The sequence below is a fragment of the Electrona antarctica genome (assembly GCF_951216825.1).
Source record: "Electrona antarctica genome assembly, chromosome: 3".
Taxonomy (NCBI): Eukaryota; Metazoa; Chordata; class Actinopteri; order Myctophiformes; family Myctophidae; genus Electrona; species Electrona antarctica.
This window is the reverse complement of record NC_136808.1, coordinates 37,144,720-37,167,729: the sequence shown is the minus strand read 5'-3', so window position 1 is coordinate 37,167,729 and position 23,010 is coordinate 37,144,720. Positions and strand designations below refer to the sequence as shown.

The 23,010-nt window shown below is 45.2% G+C and overlaps 1 protein-coding gene across 1 annotated transcript in view; it reads left to right on the top strand.

Moving 5' to 3' along the window:
* Positions 1-5,167: 5,167 nt before the first annotated feature.
* fto (FTO alpha-ketoglutarate dependent dioxygenase) overlaps positions 5,168-23,010 on the top strand; it is a 186,932-nt gene continuing 169,089 nt past the window's right edge. Inside the window, exon 1 of the mRNA XM_079497119.1 lies at positions 5,168-5,293. Within this exon, the coding sequence (XP_079353245.1) occupies positions 5,207-5,293 (87 nt within the window). The 5' untranslated portion in view covers positions 5,168-5,206. The remainder of the gene's footprint in view (positions 5,294-23,010) is intronic.

The window sequence follows — 23,010 nt, the reverse complement described above, 5'->3', positions numbered from 1 at the left end:
GAACTCCGTAGGCACGTAGAATACTCATGAGTTTCCCCCGGTGGATGGTGTCGAAAGCCTTTTGGAAGTCAATGAATGTGATCACCGCTGACAGGTTGCGCTCCCATACCCCTTCCAATATCCTCCTCAGTGCCAGTATCTGCCCGACTTTCGAACATAAACATAAATTAAGGATTATGAATGATGAATGATGATCATTATTACTATTTTTGGACGTTTATTTCCTTTGTCTTTTCTCATTTATATTTTAACATGTTTGGAATAAATTAAAAAATGAAATGAAATTAATGAATCGGTCTGTCTTTACAGATAAACAAGCCCAAAGTAACAGTTTGAACAGATCTACAAGCTCACAATATTATAAAGGTATTTAAGTTAGATGTGACTTGCCTAAGCCTGCAGTGCAGACACCCTGTTACATGTATTTTTCAGAATAGACAAAATTATAATCTTTCAATACAGAATGAGATCGACATTGGTAATATTGGTTATCGGCCATAACAGCAATTAATTATATCGGATATCGATATCGGCCATAATGATGAATTAGTATTAGTTATAGCCATTTTAAGCTCCTGGCAGCCATATTGGACGCCATCTTGAAAATGACCTTTCCAGAACATATATTTTCCTATATTTTCAGTATATTCTTAAGCATGCCTAGAGGTACCAGAACCAATTGGAAAAACCTTTTCTATCATTTTTGGGGGGTGTATTACTATTTTTTTTTCATATTGATCCATGCCATTTTCGCCTAGTGTTATAAAATAAAATGCATGATAGCACTCATAAAGCTACCACGGGTGCAATGCTATCACATATTTTCTAACTCTAGACATGTATACCTTCACAAAAATCACTATGAGCCTTATTCAGCCAGATGGTACAGACCAACCCCCCTGGCTCACGGACTAATATGGTTGTCAGTCCATTACGCCTTGTGACATCACGCACCTCCATATATGGTTGTCAGTCCATTACGCCTCGTGACATCACGCACCTCCATATATGGTTGTCAGTCCATTACGCCTCGTGACATCACGCGCCTCCATATATGGTTGTCAGTCCATTACGCCTCGTGACATCACGCGCCTCCATATATGGTTGTCAGTCCATTACGCCTTGTGACATGCTCCATATATGGCCGTCTCCATATATGAAGATCACGACACTGACCTCAAACCTCAAACCCTGGATATCCATACATGGAGAAGACTGGATCGTCACCTAGATTTGCATATATGGAGCCGGCCTGCAACTCTACATCTGGCCTCAAACCTCAAAACCTTAGATCTCCATATATGGAGCTGACCTCTTCCGACATTCCATAAGTTGTTTCTCCCCCACCCGTCCTTCCTCTTCGATGTCTCCCAATTGACTGATACCTGTCCATTCAAACTCTAGACGGGCCCGCCCCAAAATTATTAGTGCAGCCGTGCCCTGCAGCCAGCGAAAACTAGATTCTTCTCAACAGGCCCGAAAATTAAGGCCCGGCCCTACCTGGGCCCTCATCAAACCCAGTACACTCAAGAGTCAAGACACCACCCCCGCTGCCACCCTTAGATCTCCATGGAGCTGACCTGTTCTGACATTCCATATGTTGAACTGACCTCATCAAACCCTGTAGGCTCAAGACATGCTCCATATATGGCCAGCCCTCATCAAACCCTGTACACTCAAGACACTGCCCCCACTGCCACCCTTAGATCTCTATATATGGAGCTGACCTGTTCTGACATTCCATATGTTGATCTGACCTCATCAACCCTGTACACTCAAGACACGCTCCATATATGGCCAGTACATATATGTTGATCTGACCCCCCATGCCAAAGCGCCAGCACTCGGCTAGCAGTCTGCTGTCACCCAGGCGGATGCGTGAATCTTGCATTCAGGGCGTCTTACTGGTAGTAGTAGTAGTAGACATAGTAGTAGTAGTAGTATAGTAGTATAGTTACGACCGCAGGTCACATCTACTATGCAAACGTGCATTTCCTGTCAGTCCATCTGTCCGTTAGTCATCCCATCGTGACATCACATGACATCATCAGGAATCTCCATATATGTAGTTGCGACTAGACGACATCGCCAGGGGCCCTTCCCCATATGGGAATGTCAATATATGAAGAAAATTGCAACGTTTTGACCTACTAGGTCTTCATCATGATGAAGACCTAGGTCGAAACGTTCCAATTTGTTGCCTCTAAATAAAGTAAGTCTCACGGAGCTCTAGAAACTAGTGTGCAGATTTTCTTTCTCTTTCTTGATGTTTGCCTTGATGCCTGACATCCAGCACCTGGCCTAAATATAGGCATTGAGATGTGCACACAATCTTCTCTGTGAAATGTCGATGTGTGACCTTGAGGTCGCTTCTCGCCCTCAGTGCGTCTTACTGGTAGTAGGTAGTACTGTAGTAATAGAGCACCGAAGTCTGATGTCACTTTCAGTAGAGGGCACCAACACACAGGTTTGTGTATTTTTTATTTGTATTGAAATCTCCATAGGGCGATTTTATGTCGCTTCATATAAGAACTGTGTTTGAAAAATAAACCGACCACCCCGGCGTTTCTGTCAGGGGAGTGGCTGTGCGTCGTTAATGATGTCCATTCATATTTGATACAGCCAGTTTCTGGAGAAAATGGAATGAATGTGACCGCAAAAGCCTTGAAACTACATATGAATGCAATGTCGCTGAGCATATACGTCACGCCCAGCTGTCAACATATTGCGTTCCTGAGATTCCTTGTTGACGTAAGCTCAGCTGGTGGTGACTCGACTCGTACTAACCACGATACATTATATATCAATAAATAAAGTTTCTGTTGTGCGACGGGCTGCGGGCCCGGAAATGTAGTCTCTGGGTTGTTTGGCTCGTTTCTAACGCTTATTTTGTTACTCTTTGGGTATATTTGTACATTTCCACCTTCAGTCGATGCTTCATATCCATATGAGTGAAAAGGCCGGGGTGATCGGTTTATTTTTCAAACACAGTTCTTATATGAGGCGATTTAAAATCCCCCTATGGAGATTACAATGCTTATAAAAAAATACACGAACCTGGGGACTGGCGCCCTCTACTGAAAGTGACGTCAGACTTCGGTGCTCTATTACTACAGTACTACCTACTACCAGTAAGACGCACTGAGGGCGAGAAGCGACCTCAAGGTCACACATCGACATTTCACAGAGAAGATTGTGTGCACATCTCAATGCCTATATTTAGGCCAGGTGCTGAATGTCAGGCATCAAGGCAAACATCAAGAAAGAGAAAGAAAATCTGCACACTAGTTTCTAGAGCTCCGTGAGACTTACTTTATTTAGAGGCAACAAATTGCAACGTTTCGACCTAGGTCTTCATCATGATGAAGACCTAGCAGGTCAAAACGTTGCAATTTTCTTCATATATTGACATTCCCATATGGGGAAGGGCCCCTGGCGATGTCGTCTAGTCGCAACTATGCCCATATATGGAGATTCCTGATGATGTCATGTGATGTCACGATGGGATGACTAACGGACAGATGGACTGACAGGAAATGCACGTTTGCATAGTAGATGTGACCTGCGGTCGTAACTACTACTACTATACTACTACTACTACTACTATGTCTACTACTACTACTACCAGTAAGACGCCCTGAATGCGAGATTCACGCATCCGCCTGGGTGACAGCAGACTGCTAGCTGAGTGCTGGCGCTTTGGCATGGGGGGTCAGATCAACATATATGTACTGGCCATATATGGAGCGTGTCTTGAGTGTACAGGGTTGATGAGGTCAGATCAACATATGGAATGTCAGAACAGGTCAGCTCCATATATAGAGATCTAAGGGTGGCAGTGGGGGCAGTGTCTTGAGTGTACAGGGTTTGATGAGGGCTGGCCATATATGGAGCATGTCTTGAGCCTACAGGGTTTGATGAGGTCAGTTCAACATATGGAATGTCAGAACAGGTCAGCTCCATGGAGATCTAAGGGTGGCAGTGGGGGTGGTGTCTTGACTCTTGAGTGTACTGGGTTTGATGAGGGCCCAGGTAGGGCCGGGCCTTAATTTTCGGGCCTGTTGAGAAGAATCTAGTTTTCGCTGGCTGCAGGGCACGGCTGCACTAATAATTTTGGGGCGGGCCTGTCTAGAGTTTGAATGGACAGGTATCAGTCAATTGGGAGACATCGAAGAGGAAGGACAGTTGGGGGAGAAACAACTTATGGAATGTCGGAAGAGGTCAGCTCCATATATGGAGATCTAAGGTTTTGAGGTTTGAGGCCAGATGTAGAGTTGCAGGCCGGCTCCATATATGCAAATCTAGGTTACGATCCAGTCTTCTCCATGTATGGATATCCAGGGTTTGAGGTTTGAGGTCAGTGTCGTGATCTTCATATATGGAGACGGCCATATATGGAGCATGTCACAAGGCGTAATGGACTGACAACCATATATGGAGGCGCGTGATGTCACAAGGCGTAATGGACTGACAACCATATATGGAGGCGCGTGATGTCACGAGGCGTAATGGACTGACAACCATATATGGAGGTGCGTGATCACGTGATGTCACGAGGCGTAATGGACTGACAACCATATATGGAGGCGTGACCTGACTGATGAACAGGATTTTCATCAGTCACCATGGTCGCACTATTACACAACTACTAGCAATACTCATAACACCAACAACAATAATAATAATAATAATAATAATAATAATAATAATAATAATAATAATAATAATAATAATAATAATAATTGTTATTATTATTTTATATTGTTGGTGTTCTGTTTCTCTCAACACTGTATTTTCTACATGTTTCACATAGACTACATGAGAATGCAAGTAATAATAATAATTTAAAAAAAAAGAGACATAAACATAAAAATAAAGGCGCTGCCTGCACGACCTCTCCTAAATTCCACGTTCCAGACGTGTTTGTATTGTAAATCTGCACTTGCGCTGCGCAATAAACAGAGCCCACGTGGTGTTTTCCTCCTACATCACACAGTTTATATGTGGGAGTTGTAGTTCTCATTGCTCCCCCGTTGTTCGAATTCTTTTGAAAATGTAAAGCGGGTGGATGATTCCACATTAAAAGTGTAAGCGAAATGTTTAATGAGTGACAGAAAAATACCTTTTGTTCTTTTTCTTGTCTGATATAAACCCCGGCGTGTGATACGAGCCGCTTGTTGAACTACAATAACCAACAGCGCTTGCAATGAATGCGAGGCAGCGCGAGTGTAAACATAACTCCAGGAACATGAAAAGATCGGGTGACAGTACTGAGGGGGAGAAGAGAAGAAAGGTATTGATGCCGTTTTTTCTCCGTTACGTCTGGCAAAATTATGAGCCGTGTCGCTCGCTGAATAGCTTATGTTCCAAATGTGCTGTTGCTGTTTACATTCTGAAGGCTGCAAAACGGCACATGTCAACGCATACCTCACCTTGTTGTCTCTTGTTTACTTTATCGTGTCCCCCCTTCATTCTACTATGGAAGGGGAATAAATGGAATACAGTGCTATGTTTCTGATATGAATAAACTGAAGCTAAAGTCTTAGCTTTGCATAATTAAAAGCCCCGCAACGCCCCTCAACCCCCCCGCCCCCTTATACATGTCAAAACGATACACATACTGTATAGTAGGTATAGGCTATTTATGACTGAGACAATACTACTATCAGTTATCAGCGTATACATTTTACTATATAAAAATATTAAAATGACAGTCCATATATAAAAAGCCTAAACTGTAAAAGCATTTAATATCATCATTTTTATATTATACAAAGGCAAGTGACAATTGAGTAGACGAGTATATAGGTCCTATATTACTAGTTACCAGGAGGACAGTTTAAGAACGTATTGCTAGTATAAAGTTAATGTCAGTGCACATGTGGAAGCCTCATAACTGGCAGCAGCCTATACTGTCTGTACAGAGAGTCAGAGACTATAGGGTAGTTTATTGTATGCTTAAACACCATGGGATGTTATTGATCTTTGTTGCAAACTTGCATCTTCAGTATTTATTTAGAGATGGGGCAATATATCAGATTAGCCAACATGACAGATATACTGTATGTACTTTTACAATATAATATTGTCTCTGTCGGGTGGAAACCGCACGTCATGTCCCAAACTGTTACTTTTCAGGGTTCAAATCCAAGAACAGCAAAAGTAGCAGGTCTATACAAGCTCGAAATGTCGAGCTTGTGGATCTTCTACTTTTGATGCTTTTGTTTTGTAAAATGTTGCATGTAGAGTGATATTATCAAGTTGATGATCAAAGTGACTAGTGACATAACCTCAAATGTCTGGCTGTGTTCTCAGATTGCAGACAAGGTGATTTCCCCTTTTTGTTTGTGTTAAATGAAGATACTGTAGGCTAAGTTTGATCACCTTGTGATTGATGCACGGTGTGATTATTAGTTAGTGGATGTTGTTGTGTACAATGCACTAGTACGCTCAGGCATTCTGATGCTGACTATAAGCTAGCCTATACTGTACTGTAACTGTACGTCTGTTTGTGGTTTGTGGTGAATGAGCAGGGAAGGAAGGAGGAACAGTCATACATCCTATAGTCTGTGTCTGTCTGTCTGTCTGTCTGTCTGTCTGTCTGTCTGTCTGCGTGCGTGCGTGCATGGTCTGTCTGTCTGTCTGTCTGTCTGTCTGTCTGTCTGTCTGTCTGTCTGTCTGTCTGTCTGTCTGTCTGTCTGTCTGTCTGTCTTTCTTTCTCTCTCTCTCTCTTTCTCTCTCTCTCTCTCTTTCTCTCTCTCTCTCTCTCTCTCTCTCTCGCTCTCTCTCTCTCTCTCTCTCTCTCCCTTGGCCTGCCGTCTGCTGTGCCACATGTGTTTGGATCATGTCAGACAGCGGTGAAACTATGTAGGACGTGGTTCCTCCTGTTTATGAAAGCAGCCATGGTGACCAGATGAGCAGCTCAGAGAGAGAACTCATTCCAGCTGTGTCTCTCTCTCTCTCTCTCTCTCTCTCTCTCTCTGAGTGTGCTGCATGCATGGACCGATAATGGCTTTTTTGGATTTCTTTTTTCTTTTCTTTTTTTTTTTTTTTTTTTTACAAATAAAAGGCAGAACAAGAGGGATTGTAATGGTCAAAATGGCTGGGAAACCACAGAGCAGACAAATTAGAGGAGCGACGTACCGTACATCCCAGTCTCTTGTTAGCGGGCTCCAGTTCTGTGCCGTTATCGTCATATGAGTAATAACTTGAATACGTTGGACATGACTGTTGTGTCATCGTCCGTTTAAAAGGGGTGCTTTTGCAATTCTCTGTGAAAGATGAGCTGCAACTTTGATGGGTCCGCTGTCATTTTGAGTTAGCCATTCTGAGATTTGCATTAGTGTTGGGAGTTGCCATCTATAAGTCAAACATACAAAGTGGCAAAGACTCTTGTTGCACTTTTTGCTTTTCAGTGAAATGATATAGGGCTGGGATCGTTTTAGGATTTAAACTATTCTGGTTCCTGAACGATTCCCCACATGGTCCGATTCCTTAGTTCCTATATTAAATAAATAAAATCTGGCCTTCACCTTCATTATAATTTGTTGATACCAATTCAATCATGGTACAATATTACATACATATTATTGTAGTGGTTCACAAAGTGAGGTGCAAGGATCCTCTGGGTTACAGCCAGGTCTGTAACTCAGAGTGTACAAATAGAAGCACGGGTCCATTTGGTTCCATTTGTACACTCTCTTCAGAGTTAAGGTGGCCCTTCACATGAATTTTGAGAACAACTGCCAGTGTGATAAAGCGGAAGGTGAAAACGCTTCCAAAATGTGATGGAACCGATTCCAGTTCCTCAATGTTGGATCCGGACAGATTCCTCAGGTTCCGAATCCCAAAGATCTGCTTGGCTGTGTCAAGTGTGATTGTATTGTGACTTTGGATACAAATCTGTCAGACAAACAGACATTCTTCCATGTTTAGCTTTTCTGTTCTAACCGTTAATTTGAAAGCATGCTGTTATTTATATTATTGCAGCATGATGAGCATGGAAGTATTTTTGTTCATAGTGCAGTGGTGTGTGTGTAACCAGTGCTTTCCGAGTTTCCTATAATATAGTAGTAGTAGTTGAGATGCCACGATGGCACCATATTATGGTGCCATCGTGGCATCTCACGTGGCATCTCTCTACCCAACTTGTGTGTTGTACCCTGGTGTAACGGCAAATATCTCGTTACTCTTCATCATCATCAGCATCATCATCATCGTTTCAGCATGAATTTCCTGTCATGCCATACAGAGTGTGAAAGCAGTGCTGACCCCTGTCCCTAACCCCAATGTTCTAACACTGTCTTTGATGCAAGCTAGCTGGCTGTCCCGCGCTGACATGTATAGTGTACTGTCGACACAGGAAGTGCGTGTGTGTGTGTGTGTGTGTATCTGTATGTATGTGTGTGTGTGTCTGTGTGTGTGTGTGTGTGTGTGTGCGTGTGTGCGTGCGTGTGTGTTTATGAGTGAGTGAGTGTGAGCTATGGGCTGAGTAATGATCACACAGGGTCACCAGATGTTGCGAGGAGGTCCTACTCTCAGCCTGGCCTGGCCCATCCCTCAGATCAGGCTCATTGGTTTCCTCTTGGTTGTGGCAGCCAGCGCAAGCTGTTTAGGGCATTTAATTCCTGAACACTCATTAAAATGGTTTGTGTTTCCCATGGCAATTCTGTTAAATTAACAACTAGCGAGGTAAAAGCTGATTATGTGGCCACACAGCCAGACATGGTTAATCAATCCCCCCCAGCCTCCCCCACACACAAAATGTTAGCTGGAGAATTAGTGTAAAGGTAACGATTTATGGCGACTAATGCCTGCGTCCTGTCATGTCGGGCCTGGTGTTTTAGCAAGAGGGGGGGTGTTGGATTCAGCGCATTCAGCAGCTTTGTGCTCCACCGGCCATCTTTTTCTCCCTCTTAACCCCACACTACATGCCGTTCGCTCTATTAATGAGCCAATAATGGAGAAATAGTGTTGGGGTGTTGACATAAAACATGGGTAGGAATACCTAAAGGCAGGGGTGGCGGCAGCACAAGCTCCCCAACAGCGATAGATTTACACCTTGGCCGGGGGTTAGAACGAGCGCGCAAAGGGGGGTGGGTGTGGGGTGGGGAGACCTCGCGGCTTCAGCGGACCCCTGCCGGTCGCGAGACGCTGGAAAAAACCCAGGGCTTTGGGAAAAATACAGCCCACAGTCTGATAATGATACCATTACACTAATGGAGCCGGGCAAATGAAGGAGAACCCAGACGCCCCTGCTTTATTACCAGAGGGGGCCATTTCCTCGCTGCATTCCTAATGGCTTGAGCACCCAGTATTGATCAGACCATCATGCCGCTAATCCTCAACAGAATTACTTATCGCTGGGCGAGGTGTCGATCTACAGCCCCCCCCCCCGCTTGCTCTGGCCCCACACCGCTGGGAGGTGCCGGGTGGGGACCCACCGAGCCAATGATTTAGGGCCAAGGCTTGGATGGTGGCGTCCTGTTGGACTAGGTCTTCATCTTCAGCAGGCTCTGCTTTGGCTCAGTATGTTGCTGTTTTTGTCTTTGCTGTAACTAAGAGTTGTGGGGGTGGGGGGTAAACCCAACAGCTTTCATTTAATTAAGGTGAAAGCAACGATTTGGTTCCTCCCACTTTTACGTGTCCGAGAGAGAAGGGGGAATTAAGAAGCCACCGCGAGGATGGTTTGTTGTCCGCGCTAATTGAGCTGTGCTGTAAATAAGAACATGCGGGCAGCTGCTGTGTGTTGTGATGGGCGTCTGGGCTCTGCAGCATTCATCTAGAGCAGTGGTTTCTTTTCTCTTTTCAAATCAAATCAATTTATTTTATATTATTTATTCTGTATTTGAGCCACGGACCACCATTTCATGAGATTTAGCCTTGCAGACCCAAAACGAAATTATATTTTGTCATCGTTGGATAAGATTTTGTCCACAATTCCATGCTGTACTGATGTGTTACCGGCATAGGAGACATACAGTAACAGGCAAACTTCTTCTACATTCTCTAATTGTGTATATTTCTTGGAAAATAAGTAATGCAGATGTTTAACAAAATGTAACTCTTAGTTGAGAGTGTAAACCAAAATGTTACACTCAAGATGGGACTCAAGATTTCATCACCCCTTAAGCATCTAGGCTACAGTAGTTGTTTGCTTTAACTTTCAGCAAAAGATCAGCACCTTTCTTGGGACAGAGGTAGAACTTTCTGCTATGGCTTTGTAGGACAATCAGTGATTCACAACTTTTTTTAATCATTTAAATAACCGCACGCACACATGCATGCACACATGCACAAACACACAAACAAATGGACCCTTACGAGTCCATTAGGTTCTATTTGTTCACCCTGTTGGATTTACAGATCTGTAAGGGTCCATTTGGTTCCGAGCAGCCCCTTGAACCCTGGCGGTCCATGGATCTCACGCTGAGAAGAGATCCAGGGGTGTACTTGGCTCGGCTGAGGATTGAACAGTTGCACGCACGCACGCACGCACGCACGCACGCACGCACGCACGCACGCACGCACGCACGCACGCACACACACACACACACACACACACACACACACACACACACACACACACACACACACACACACACACACACTTAATTAATATACAGCTGATTAGCAACACACGCATTATTATTATCATTATAGTTTTTACTGTAGCCTCAAGTCCACACTCTGTGTCCTTGGGATGAAGTCTTTGTGTAACAAAATGTAACGATTTTATAAATTATACATGCGTTGCATTATTTGAACGTGATTGAGAGCGATGCGGCCATGAGGGTCATTATCATTACAAATGGATAGGAGGGGTCAGGTAGCACAGAGTACTCTGCTCAGGGCTTGTGACCTGTCACATCCTTGGCCTCTTTAGGGCGTCCCATGTGTGCAGTAGCATCCTCCAGGCTATTGGATGCGTGGCATGGTACCATCAGCAAGACCCCCCGCCCTCTCCCAATCACCTCCTGGCCTCGGCTAATCAAAGACTTTACCTTTAGGCTTCACATTTAGCCCTCTTCATTAGGAGGCCTACTCCTGTTAGCCATAAAGATGTATTTATATATTTCCATTCGGGGGGCAGCCTGTCGCAGCCTGGGAAACTAGCTATTGATCCGGATATTTAGTCATTTCTTTCTGCGTGTGCCATCAATATTGCCACAAACATCCCAGCTACGTGCGAGGGTTGACCTCAGTGCCTGGCCTCTGTTTTTTTTCCTTCCCTCGCTCCCATTGGAGTTCAGTGATATACTATTCTGAAAAGTAAAATCAATGAATGAATATGAAGTTTTGCTGTGTAATATAGTGCTGGCCCAAGGCCTCGGGTCTTTCATTGATCGGATATGTGCTCGTTCAAGGCAGGGGGGAGTTGAGTTGATTAGTCTGCTGCTGAGCCCCCCAGCCCCCACCCGCTTGTCTTTACCTTGTGTCGGCTATTTGATCTTTGGCTCGTATATTTGGTCTGCGTTGTTTACAGATCAGGCTTGGCTGGCCAAGACACTCTTTTTACCTAAGGCTCGGGCCTATAAATGTCAATGATTTTTTTTACTACTGTTACTCTTTTCTGCTCCACTCTAGTAGTTCTGTGATCCGTGAGCGTTGTGCATTACAGATTTCTGAACGAACGGGGGTTTCTTCTTCTATCCATTGACACATCATCGTTCTTGACAGCGTGGTCGGTCTATAGACCCCAGACACTTAGCTGCATAAAGCACTGACATAGACGCGGCGTTTCCTGAAGATAAAATAACACTCCCAAGTTTTAGTTGTGTATGAGATGGCTCGCTCTCTTTCTCCTTGTTAGTAAATGACGACCTGTCAGCGTCCATATAGATTGGTACTCGAGATGTCAAGTCCTCCCGCTGATAAATGTGAGAATATGTGCAAGTCTCTCTTTCTCTCTACCTCCGCTCCTAGGCCCTCCGTTTTTTTTATGGAGGCCTGTCTTAGACATTTTAAAGGTGCATGATGTCTACATTTGGTTTGCATCTGGAAGGATATCAACTTTTATGGCCCGGGCTCGCATTGTCTCGGGTCACATGGCTGAGCGGGCCTGCCAGCGGCTCACATATGTGTTTAAGAGGGATCTGTGATCTTACTAAACATCAGAATGGAAAAGCCAGGGATGCCCTTATGGTAGGCATTACGGCTTGGCAGCAGCAGCTCGCCATGACTGAGAGCCATGGTGAGTCATAAGCCTCCATCGGGCCATTTGCCATTCATGCGTGATCTGTGTTGTCTTGAAGTAGAAGGACGGAGGGCTTCAATTTTTGTGGATATTCAAAACTGTCAAAGGTGATGAAGACTAAGCGTAGCAGGAGACCGAAGACATAATGTAACTCTGGTGGAAGATTTTATTTTACGCTTCATACAAACTTCAGTTTGAGTTCACAGAGCTATCAATAGTACCTCCCTGTATTTTGAGGATATGGGCTTTTTCATTTTTTTTCTTTTTTAGATCAGCCCTACTTTTGATTATGAATCATAATTGACCACAAATCATTTGTTAATTTCCCCATCATTAGAATTTGTTCTGATGTAGTACTATATCAAATGAATGAATTTAATAATCAGTCTGTGTTTATGCCACATCATGAACAATAGAAGAAAACACATCACTTCCTATCCCGTTAAAACCTGGGAAAGCATCTATACTGTGTCATTTTAGATTTTAGTGTTGGCTAAAATCACGGCTACATTTAACACAACGGATGCACCAGTATATTTCAAAATATAGGCGCTAGAGTGCCAGCAGCTATTTACTCTGAAAAGCCCCGCCAAATATAGTCTATGGAGCCTGGGCAGGGGCCCTGTCCAGAGCCCGGGCAGAGGCCTTTTGTGGCGGTTCTGGACAACCTTGGGTCCGACCGACCTGACACTCCCTGCGGAGGTGTGGAACGTGTGTGTCAAATTTGAAGTCGATGGGGCTAACGGTTCTCGGGTTACGTGCATTTCAGATGTGCACACGTATAGACAGACAGACAGACAGACAGAGACTTGGTGCATTTATAGATAGATGTTATTATACTTAAAAACCACACCCATGTGAAGTGAGGGGAGCTCTTATCATCGTACATCATCCATTCATTGTCAACTTTGTGTAAGACGAACATAGCCGATTTGCTCGTCTACATATGACGTAAATTCTCCATTCATTGCCAATGGCATTTAATGTTTGTGTTATGACAAATAGCCGATTTGCTCGTCTACATATGACGTAAATTTTCCATTCATTGTCAATGGCATTTAATGTTTGTTTTAACTCAAAAATACAGATTTGCTCGTCTTCATATGACGTGAATTCTCCAGTCATTGTCAATGGCATTTAATGTTTGGCCGATTTGCTCGTACACGCATATGGCATAAAATCTCCATTCATTGTCAATGGCATTTAATGTTTGTGTTAGGACAAGAACCTACACTATAGCTGAACATAGGAGGGGCTAGCGCCCCTAAAAAAATAATTAATAATAGTGCTATTTCTGCTATTTTATGTATGAACATTTTTCAACATGGACACGATTATGACAAAATAATTGCGATTATCTCAAATAATTGCGATTAGACGATTATGTAATAATTGTGACAACCCTAGCTACATCACTGTCTTTCTGCTATGCACACCCCCCTCTCTCTCTCTCTGTGTGTGTGTACAAGCAGCAGTCACTAGGAGTGTCTGTCCAAACAGCTCTTGACAAGCCGGTGTGTCTGACAGGGCCTACCTAGCACCTCACATTAGTGTCGAGGCATCGTCAGCAGTGTCAGCGCGTTCTCAAACAAGCGCCCCCCCCGCAACCTGCAGCGTGGATCATGTAAAGTGGCCATCCAGATCGCCTATCAGAGCCAATGAGATTACATTGAGTGTGACCCAAACCTCGCCGGGGTTTCATCTGTCTCACACACACACACACACACACACACACACACACACACACACACACACACACACACACACACACACACACACACACACACACACACACACACACACACACACCCCTCGTCACAAGAGACACAGAATAATCCATTGGATCAATATGTGCTGGTGGCTGCTTGAGGCTGATGCTGAATAAACATGGGAATGACCCGCTCACCTCAGACACACAGACCCAAGGCCTCCTGGGGGTTCATTAACCACTCAAGGCTACTACTTGTGGGGAAGTCATTATTTTTCACTTCTGTTTGTTTGGCACCCATCTGTGTGTGTGTGTGACTGTGTGTGACTGTGTGTGTGTGTGTGTGTGTGTGTGTGTGTGTGTGTGTGTGTGTGTGTGTGTGTGTGTGTGTGTGTGTGTGTGTGTGTGTGTGTGTGTGTGTGTGTGACTGACTGTGTGTGTTGTACAGTATGTTGTGCATGCAGCCATTCATACGTCCCTGTGTGCTTGTGTGCCTGTATTGCCATAGTCAGTCACTATTGCCAAGGGGAACACACAGCATACAGTATAGCCCAAAAGCTGTGAAATGGTCAATACCAGTAAGTTTGTCAGACAAGTTAACACTATATTGGGACATGTGGAAGTGACAGGAGATAATGGGCTTTAAGTCCAAGCCGTTGCGTTTTGGCTCGGAAGTGTATTGTCCCCGTCGCGTAGAAACCTCATGAAACTGTTACTTTTCAGGATTCAAATAAAAAACAAATAGCAAACGTAGCAGATCAGTAGAAAGCTCAAAAAGTGTTGCTTTGCGTTTCGATCTGCTACTTTAAATGAATTTACAAAAGGAAAAAAATTGAGGAAATATGGAGGTTTCCGCCCGACAGCAACAATATAATTGCGGCTCTCAGGACATACTGTATGAAGGACATATCCTTGCCCATGCCTCCATGTCGGCTAATTTTAGCTAGCTCCAGTAAAAGTAATGTTCACTACGCAGAACCACCTGCTCCATTTTAAACGGGAGAGGACGGATCTCTGGATGCTGTTTATTTGTGAATTTATTTTCCTTTGTAATAATGGCTCACCTTTCCAATAAAAGGAAAGTACCTCATCGTTATAGTGTTTCTCGACATCTGGTTTCGATGGACGGGTCCAAAACCCCCCTTAGTTCGCCAGAGCCGCGGGAGTCCACTTTCACAAGGCTCTGTAAACACTAACTGTTAATTTGTACATCATAAGTTCTTTTCAATAAATGTGTGTAATGAAAGTGTGTGAAAGTACCTAGCATGTTGCTCACTGCCCAGGGGAAGATGAGGGAGGGCGGGTGGGCACTGTATGGTGCCCCTTTTCACAGGAGCCAACTTTAGTGCTGGCATTAGCCTGCTGTAGCATAGGGCCAGGGCTTTCCTAACAATGGCATATGATAATGTGCACTACGTACCTTAACTTTCAACCTGGCATCCCTATCCCTATTTTGGCATGTCATCTGTGACAAAAAAGAAAGTCTGAAAATAGCAGATCGACGAACTCACAACACGCTGAGAGAGCTATTAGAGATCTGCTATTTAAGATGTTGATGAGTAGAACATAGCATTTAACGCTGCAAGGATTAGTTCTGTTCACAATGTAGCACAGTGGCTTGAGCAAGGCACTGAGGCCCCCTTTCCACGAAAATAACTTTGTTTCTGGAACTGGTTCCGTTCTTTATTTTTTAATGATGGTTTATCTCTCATCTGCATCTTCCAACCTGAATAGTGACACGCCCACTTTGGTTCCCACTTCAGGAGAAGTGGCTCCAGTTCCGTACCAACTTTTAGGGATCTGAACCAATTCATTTGGTTAAAAAAATATGCGGGAACAAGTAACGGAACCTGCGGTGGAAAAGGGGCCTATAACTGCCATTGATGAGAAGTGCATGGGTTCCAAAGGCTACATTCAGAAAAAGTGCTAGGATATAAAGTGCCGGCATAAAGTGCTTGTTTCAGCATCGTCATCATCACATTACATGTTACTGGCAGCGTTGACTGCACGAATTCAGGGAGTTTGGCTTGTTGGCATGAACTCTGCCAGGGCAGGGAGCTGGATGCCTACTGTCAAGTGGTCAACCCACGTAATGCTCATAGTACTACACTATACTGTAATGCACTTTAGTTACAATTACAAACCACACAATCAGCGCCGGGATTCCTTCAAAATAGAAGCTCTGGGGTGCCGGAAAGACATGGCCGATTTTACTCTGAAAAAAAAACGGAGAAATGTTTTGCTAGCTTACCTTGCTCTCGATTTCATTTATACGATACATGATCCAAAAAGCGTTCATATTTTGAATGAGAGGCGGATGAGGAGCAGAAATTAAGCGCTAGTATATCCATCAGATCAAAACCACGGAGAGCGCCCTGGATTAGGAGAGACGAGCAATTATGCAGCCAATGTGTCCCGATTTTGGTCGCGTCATTATAGGCAAAAAATAGCAGATCTACAGGTACAAAACAAAACATAGGTAATCTGTGGGCATCAGACCCAAAGCCGTGGCATAGGTCGGTCGGGCGGTGGGTGGATCGGTTGGGCTCTGCTAGTCTCTCTGCTTCAGGTAGCAGCCTGTTCATGTCTCAGTGCTTCTTCGGTGTGTGTTTTGTTCATCAGCCTAACTTTTCCTTGCATATGCGTGGGAGAGAGAGAGAGAGGGTCGACAGCTTGAGTGGCACACTGTCAGACAGGCGCTGCCTCTCCTACGTTGTTGCGTAGTCAACCCCCTTTTTTGAGGGCTAGTCTGCATGTGTCTATGTGCGTGCGTGTTTGTGTGTGTGAGTCTGGTGGGGGGCGGTGGGGTGGGGGATGTTGTCAGGAGGTGGCCAGCACACTTTGCATGTTCTCCGTGAGACAGGCTCTCCTGGGCGAGCACTGGTGCATGACAGTTGCCTTTCATCGCTGTCTTCTCTACGCTTAACCCCATGACCAACCCTCCCTCCTCATCCTCCTCCTCCTACTCCTCACGTCTGCCTGCCTGGCTGCTGGCCTCCTCCTCTTGCACGCTCCTCCTCCTCCCCGGGCAGACTCTGAGTGATGGACTTCGAAGGTTGGCGGAAGGGAGGGGAGGGGAGGGAGGGGAGGGGAGGGAGGGCGCGTGGTGCTCTGTATACGCCACGCCACGCCTCGGTACGGTGGTGTGATGGTGGTGGTGGTGGTGGTGGTGGTGGTGTGGCAGGCTTGTCACGAAGCCCCACCACTGTCAGGGCATGAAAACCCACCCATCCAGACTCGGCCGGCACACACACACACACACACACACACACACACACACACACACACACACACACACACACACACACACACACACACACACACACACACACACACACACACACACACACACACACACACACACACACACACACACACACACACACACACACACACACACACACACACACGTGCTACTGCTCACCATCCACCAACAAGCCTTTTGTTCAACAGTCCGTAATCCCGTCCACCGGTGCTGTCAGCCACATGATCAAACGTGCATAAAAAAGTAGAAACCCCCCCTCTCCCCCACCCAATGCACCACACAGACGCACGCACGCACGCACGCACGCATGCACACATACACAGATCCCCTCCTCTCCCATCAGAATATAGGCAGATTTTTTACCTTCCCTTGCTCATCCTTGCAGCTCCGTTTATTCAGATGAGGTCTGCTAGGGGGCAGCGGGTCAGTCAGCCCCCCCCCCAAGATAAAATAAAATAAAAATAATAATATATGTCTCCAGTGACAGAGACAAGAAAGAGAGAGGAGAGAGGCTTGGTGAGTGGTCATGTCAGGGCTGTTTTGGTGTTTTTGGAGAGTGTGTGTGTGTGTGTGTGTGTAGTTTGTGTACATGCTCGCCTCGCACATACACGTATGGATGTCTGTGTGTGTGTGTGCGGCTGTGTGCGCGTGGTGCATGGACAAGCGCATTTGTGTGCACGTGCGTGCCGTTGTGCACACACTATGCATTTGTGTGTGTCTGTTGGATGGCGAGGGTTATAGGGGTTAGGGAGTGTGAGGCTTCCGCTGACAGCCCCAGTGTCATGCGTGCTCTGACCCGGGCTGTGTCCGGGGCAGCCACTGTCATTTGTTTTCAGGACTGTGCTCCAAAGTGGACCGAGGCACACGGCCACAACAACAAACACACTGCCAGGCCAGCACTGAAGCTCACAGCTAGTACTACACACACACACACGTCGGTAACTTGGGATCCTTTGAGGATTTTAAAGATTTTCCAGTTTCTTAACGATTCCATCTCAACAGTCTGATTCCTTAATGGTTCCTTTTAACAATTCTTATATATTCCTTTATACTGTAGGCCTATACCTCACTGGTTCTCATACTGTAGGCCTATACCTCACTGGTTCTCAAACGGAGGTACAGGGACGCTCTGGGTTATTTGGGGAGTGGTTCCTTTCGGGTGTGTAACTCTGAACAGAGCCTTAATTAGTATAATTGGTAACACATAAGAAGGAAGTAAGGAAGAGGTTCTTACCAATATGGCTGCTGTGCCAACTCCGACCACTGCATATATAACTAGAAATGCACTCTGTCGAGGTGCCAACTTGCGCCTTGCACACAAGTTGGCCATACATGGCCTACTTTTGGGCGTGACCCAAAATAAATTGCAATAGTAATAGTTCAAAGGTTTTTTTCTTATCCTTAGGGTCATCCAAATAACATATTAAAAATTGATGGATTGAGAAAATTTGGATCATGGTAAATTCAGGGGTTGAATGTTGGGGTACCATTAAAAACCTATAAGTGGCTATGGCTTTTCTTTTTGCCCTATAAATGTTTTTCGTGCAAAACTAATGCTTGGAATGGATTCAGAATCATGAAAAACCCCTAGTTTGACACATTATATGCTTCTTAAAGCACAATTAAAATAATTAAAATAATGCCTTATACTGTAGGTTTTTAATGGTACTCCAACGTTCAACCCCCGAAGTGAATTTACCATGATCCACAATTTATATAATACTCTATTTTATTATTATTATTATTATTATTTATGTTATTTGGATGACCCTAAGGATCATACAAAATGTTGAACGATTACTATTGCAATGTCTTTTGGGCCAAATCTTAGATTGACTGGCCTATATGTTTTCTGAAAACCTTCAAATTCGCATCTCGTCATAATTAAAGACAAGAAAAAAAAGTTAACAATAAAGTGTCCATTGGTCAGTGCAAGAAAGCACAAGACATGAATAAAATGATTATACTAGGAGGACGATTCTTTTCAACAAAGTATACCTGGACTGGTTTTCACCTTAGCACCACCCACCTGAACTTATGCCTCGTCCACAGCTGTTGTTGTATGATAATGGGGGAGGGGTGGGTGATTTTATGATGTCACCAATTAAAAGTGGTGTATTTGGATTGGGCTTTTGGACTCCAAGGCTTTCAGTTTTCAGGAAGAAACCAAAAATACACAGGGAAGACATATTTGAATATTATAACCACAGTCCACACCTGGGGAGTAATGTTAACTTCATAGTTAGACACATATAAAACAGAAAAAGTACAATAATCACAGCACTCCAAATAATAATTATATTGCTACATGTATAGAGCGTCGCAGTCCCGCCTCCTACCCTGGACCAGGAAATGAAACCCAATGCATTTTTCCCATAGACATTTCTTAAAGTATTTATTTAAAGACGGTTACGCCGCGGACAAAGCCAACTCGAGTCGTGACAACTCATGACAACATAAACAATATTTTGGACCAAACAAATAATTACAAAGAAGAAAAACAACAAAAAAAGTGTTTAACCTGCCGTTTTTTTCTTCTTTCAAATTATTTGTTTGGTCCAAAATATTGTTTGTGTTGTCATGAGTTGTCACGACTCGAGTTGGCTTTGTCCGCGGCGTAACCGTCTTTAAATAAATACTTTAAGAAATGTCTATGAGGAAAATGCATTGGGTTTCATTTCCTGGTCCAGGGTAGGAGGCGGGACTGCGACGCTCTATAGCAACAACTGATTGCTACAGTTGCTACAGCTACACAGAGGTAGCTCCCGGATTGAAAGGTATAACAATGTATTTGCAACAGGTCTAAATGGGTTAAAACCGCTGGTATTGATCAGGGCATGTAAACCCCGTCCTGTACACACACACACACACACACACACACACACACACACACACACACACACACACACACACACACACTGTGTGTGTGTGTGTGTGTGTGTGTGTGTGTGTGTGTGTGTGCTTTAGTATGTGTTGGTAATGGTATACATTAAGTCCTCTTGCCAGGGTGAGTGCCGCCTTAATTTCATTTAATGTATTTCTGCGTGTGGTACGTGTGCTATATCTCCCACACTCTGCGCTGTATGGTACATATGTAAAACCCCTCATCGCTGGCTGACTCCTCAAAGTCTTCTCCAAACTTGTTATTGCAGTGTCAGTGGAGACACACACACGCACGCGCGCGCGCACCCAACGCACTCAACCCTAATCCAACAACGCAATCATCTGCTCCACACTGTATATCCAGTGTGAGTGAGTGGACCCCCTCACCCCCCCCCACCCTCCACTTATCAAAGCTATTGTCATATGAGGGGGTGGCTGGGTGCATTGTGACATACCGGGACGGACTCATGTAAATGCGTTGACAGGCTAGTGTCTTGGTTGAGTGGCAGCGTACAGGGATTGGAGCTAATCTGAGTGACTTGATTCAAGCCCCCCCACCCTGCCTCCCTCCCTCCCCACCCAACCACCCACCAACAACCCCAACACCAGCGAACCCCCAGTCTCATAACTCCAGAGAAATAGACAGCTTCAGCAAGAGTTATCTGTGTTTGTAAGTCCTTCTGCTGCGCCGCGGATGACAATGGGGATTAGTGCCAAGGTTCTTTAAACTATTTTTTTATATTTAAATATTATTTTATTTTAGGGAGGAGGGGAGGGGTGAAGAGAGAGAGAGTGAGAGTTGGGAGGGGGGGCTGATTTTCTTATCTGCGTCTCGGCAGGATGCTGCGGCGACCATTTTTCCTTGACTGTCAATTAAAGAGGGGATCATTAACTTCAAGGGTATAAATGTTCTAACACTGGTATTATGTTGGCAAGCTAAAGGGTGATTTATACTTAGTTGCACGCCAGTCTCTCTCACCCAAAACAGCCGATCTACAAGCTCTCGACGCGGCGCAGCATTGACACATTGTGAGCTTGTAGATCTGCAAGACACGGCGCACAACCAAGTATAAATCGAGCATTACTAGTCGCTGACAGATGTTTCCAACTTTAATTCACAGCTTGTTTTTTTGTTTTTTTTGTGTGTGTCCTTTAATTAATTTATGTATCGCTATGCAGGTTTTAAAAATGTTCTCCCCTCCATCTCTCCCTTTGTTGGGCTGTAATCTCAGCTTCCGCAGTAGTCGCAAAGACGATTGGGCCTTGTCATTCCAGCCGGCGTTTCCGAAGGTGGTTCAATCGGCTAATGTATTCAATATCAACATAAATGAAAGGTAAACAGCCGTCTAATGTAGCCAGCGTCTGTTTGTTGTTTCCTGTTGCTGCCTCCGCGCACACGCCACCGTTGCCTGAGCCCGTCTGAGCCCGCGGGCGATTTCAGGGAGGGAGGGAAGGATGTAGGGAGGAGGACTGACTGCGTGTCTGTCTCCAGCGATTCCCCGGGCAGCTCTCAACCGGAGGATCCAAAACTGTTGAGAAACATGCTTGAGAGAAGAAGGGGTAGTACAGTAGTTACTGCTGTGTCTCTCCCTTGTGCAAGGTGCACAAAGTGTGTGTGTGTGTGTGTGTGTGTGTGTGTGTGTGGTGTGTGTGTGTGTGTGTGTGTGTGTGTGTGGTGTGTGTGTGTGTGTGTGTGTGTGTGTGTGGTGTGTGTGTGTGTGTGTGTGTGTGTGTGTGTGTGTGTGTGTGTGTGTGATGAGTGTTTGTGTTTTTCTCTTTCAGGTAAACAATACAATTCTGTTTTGACTACTACTTTTTAAGTTCTGTCGAGCTCAGTGATGTCGGTGGTTGTTGTGCGTGTGTGTGTGTGTGTGTGTGTGTGTGTGTGTGTGTGTGTGTGTGTGTGTGTGTGTGCGTGCACCAACGTTGAAATATCACAGTCAGCCTGGAAGCTGGCTGTCACAGACAGGACTGCCCCTCTGGATGGGTATACAAACGTGCTTTGTACTCAGTGGTGCGCCAGCGCCACACCAAACTGAAAACAGTCGATATATAATACAAGTTCCCAGCGCCGGCGTTCGGCAACGCACCGCAAGCCTTACAGATCGCTATTTTTGGCGAGCGACACCCACAGCGCCTGCGTCGCGAGTATGAAATAAATCATGTTTTTTTTAACTGCTGGGACAGAGAGGAGAGAGAGAGAGAGAGAAGAGAGAGAGGATTGGATTGAAGAGGAGAGGAGGGGAAGTGAGGGAGAGTGGATAGAGGGGAGATGGAGCAGACCGCTAATGGGCAAACTCTCCTCGCCCCCCATTCCCCCCACCCCCCCCCCCCCCACCCCCCCGCTCACCCATCCCGCCCCACCCACCCCGCCTCGTCCACCCCCGGTCCTCTGGTGACAGCTCCTTCCCTTTGTTCCCCCCCCCCCCCATACCCACACACTCTGCCAGGGATTTCGTGTGACAAGTTTTCGAGAGCTGATCAAACGCGGCGGTGACACCTGATTAGGATATTGCGTGTGTTTACAGTTGCGCGTGGGGCGAGGACCCCCCCCACCCCACCCCACCCGAGACAAGGGAGGGAGACTTCACCTTGACTAATAAATTTGCACCTGTGACGCCAGATGCTGACAGCCACCGCAGGGCTGTATTTATTTGTGTCATATCCATACATACTTCCTGTGTGACGCTTATGGAGCAGACCACGCTAGTGCTTTCTTTCTATAAGATAACAAAGCAAAGAACCATGCAGTGTGTGTGTGTGTGTGTGTGTGTGTGTGTGTGTGTGTGTGTGTGTGTGTGTGTGTGTGTGTGTGTGTGTGTGTGTGTGTGTGTGTGTGTGTGTGTGTGTGTTGTGTGTGTGTGTGTGTGTTGTGTGTGTTTGTATACATGTGTATGCTTTCTTTATTGTGTTGCCGTGGGGGTATTTCATCGTCCCCAACAGAGGCCATGGCTCACA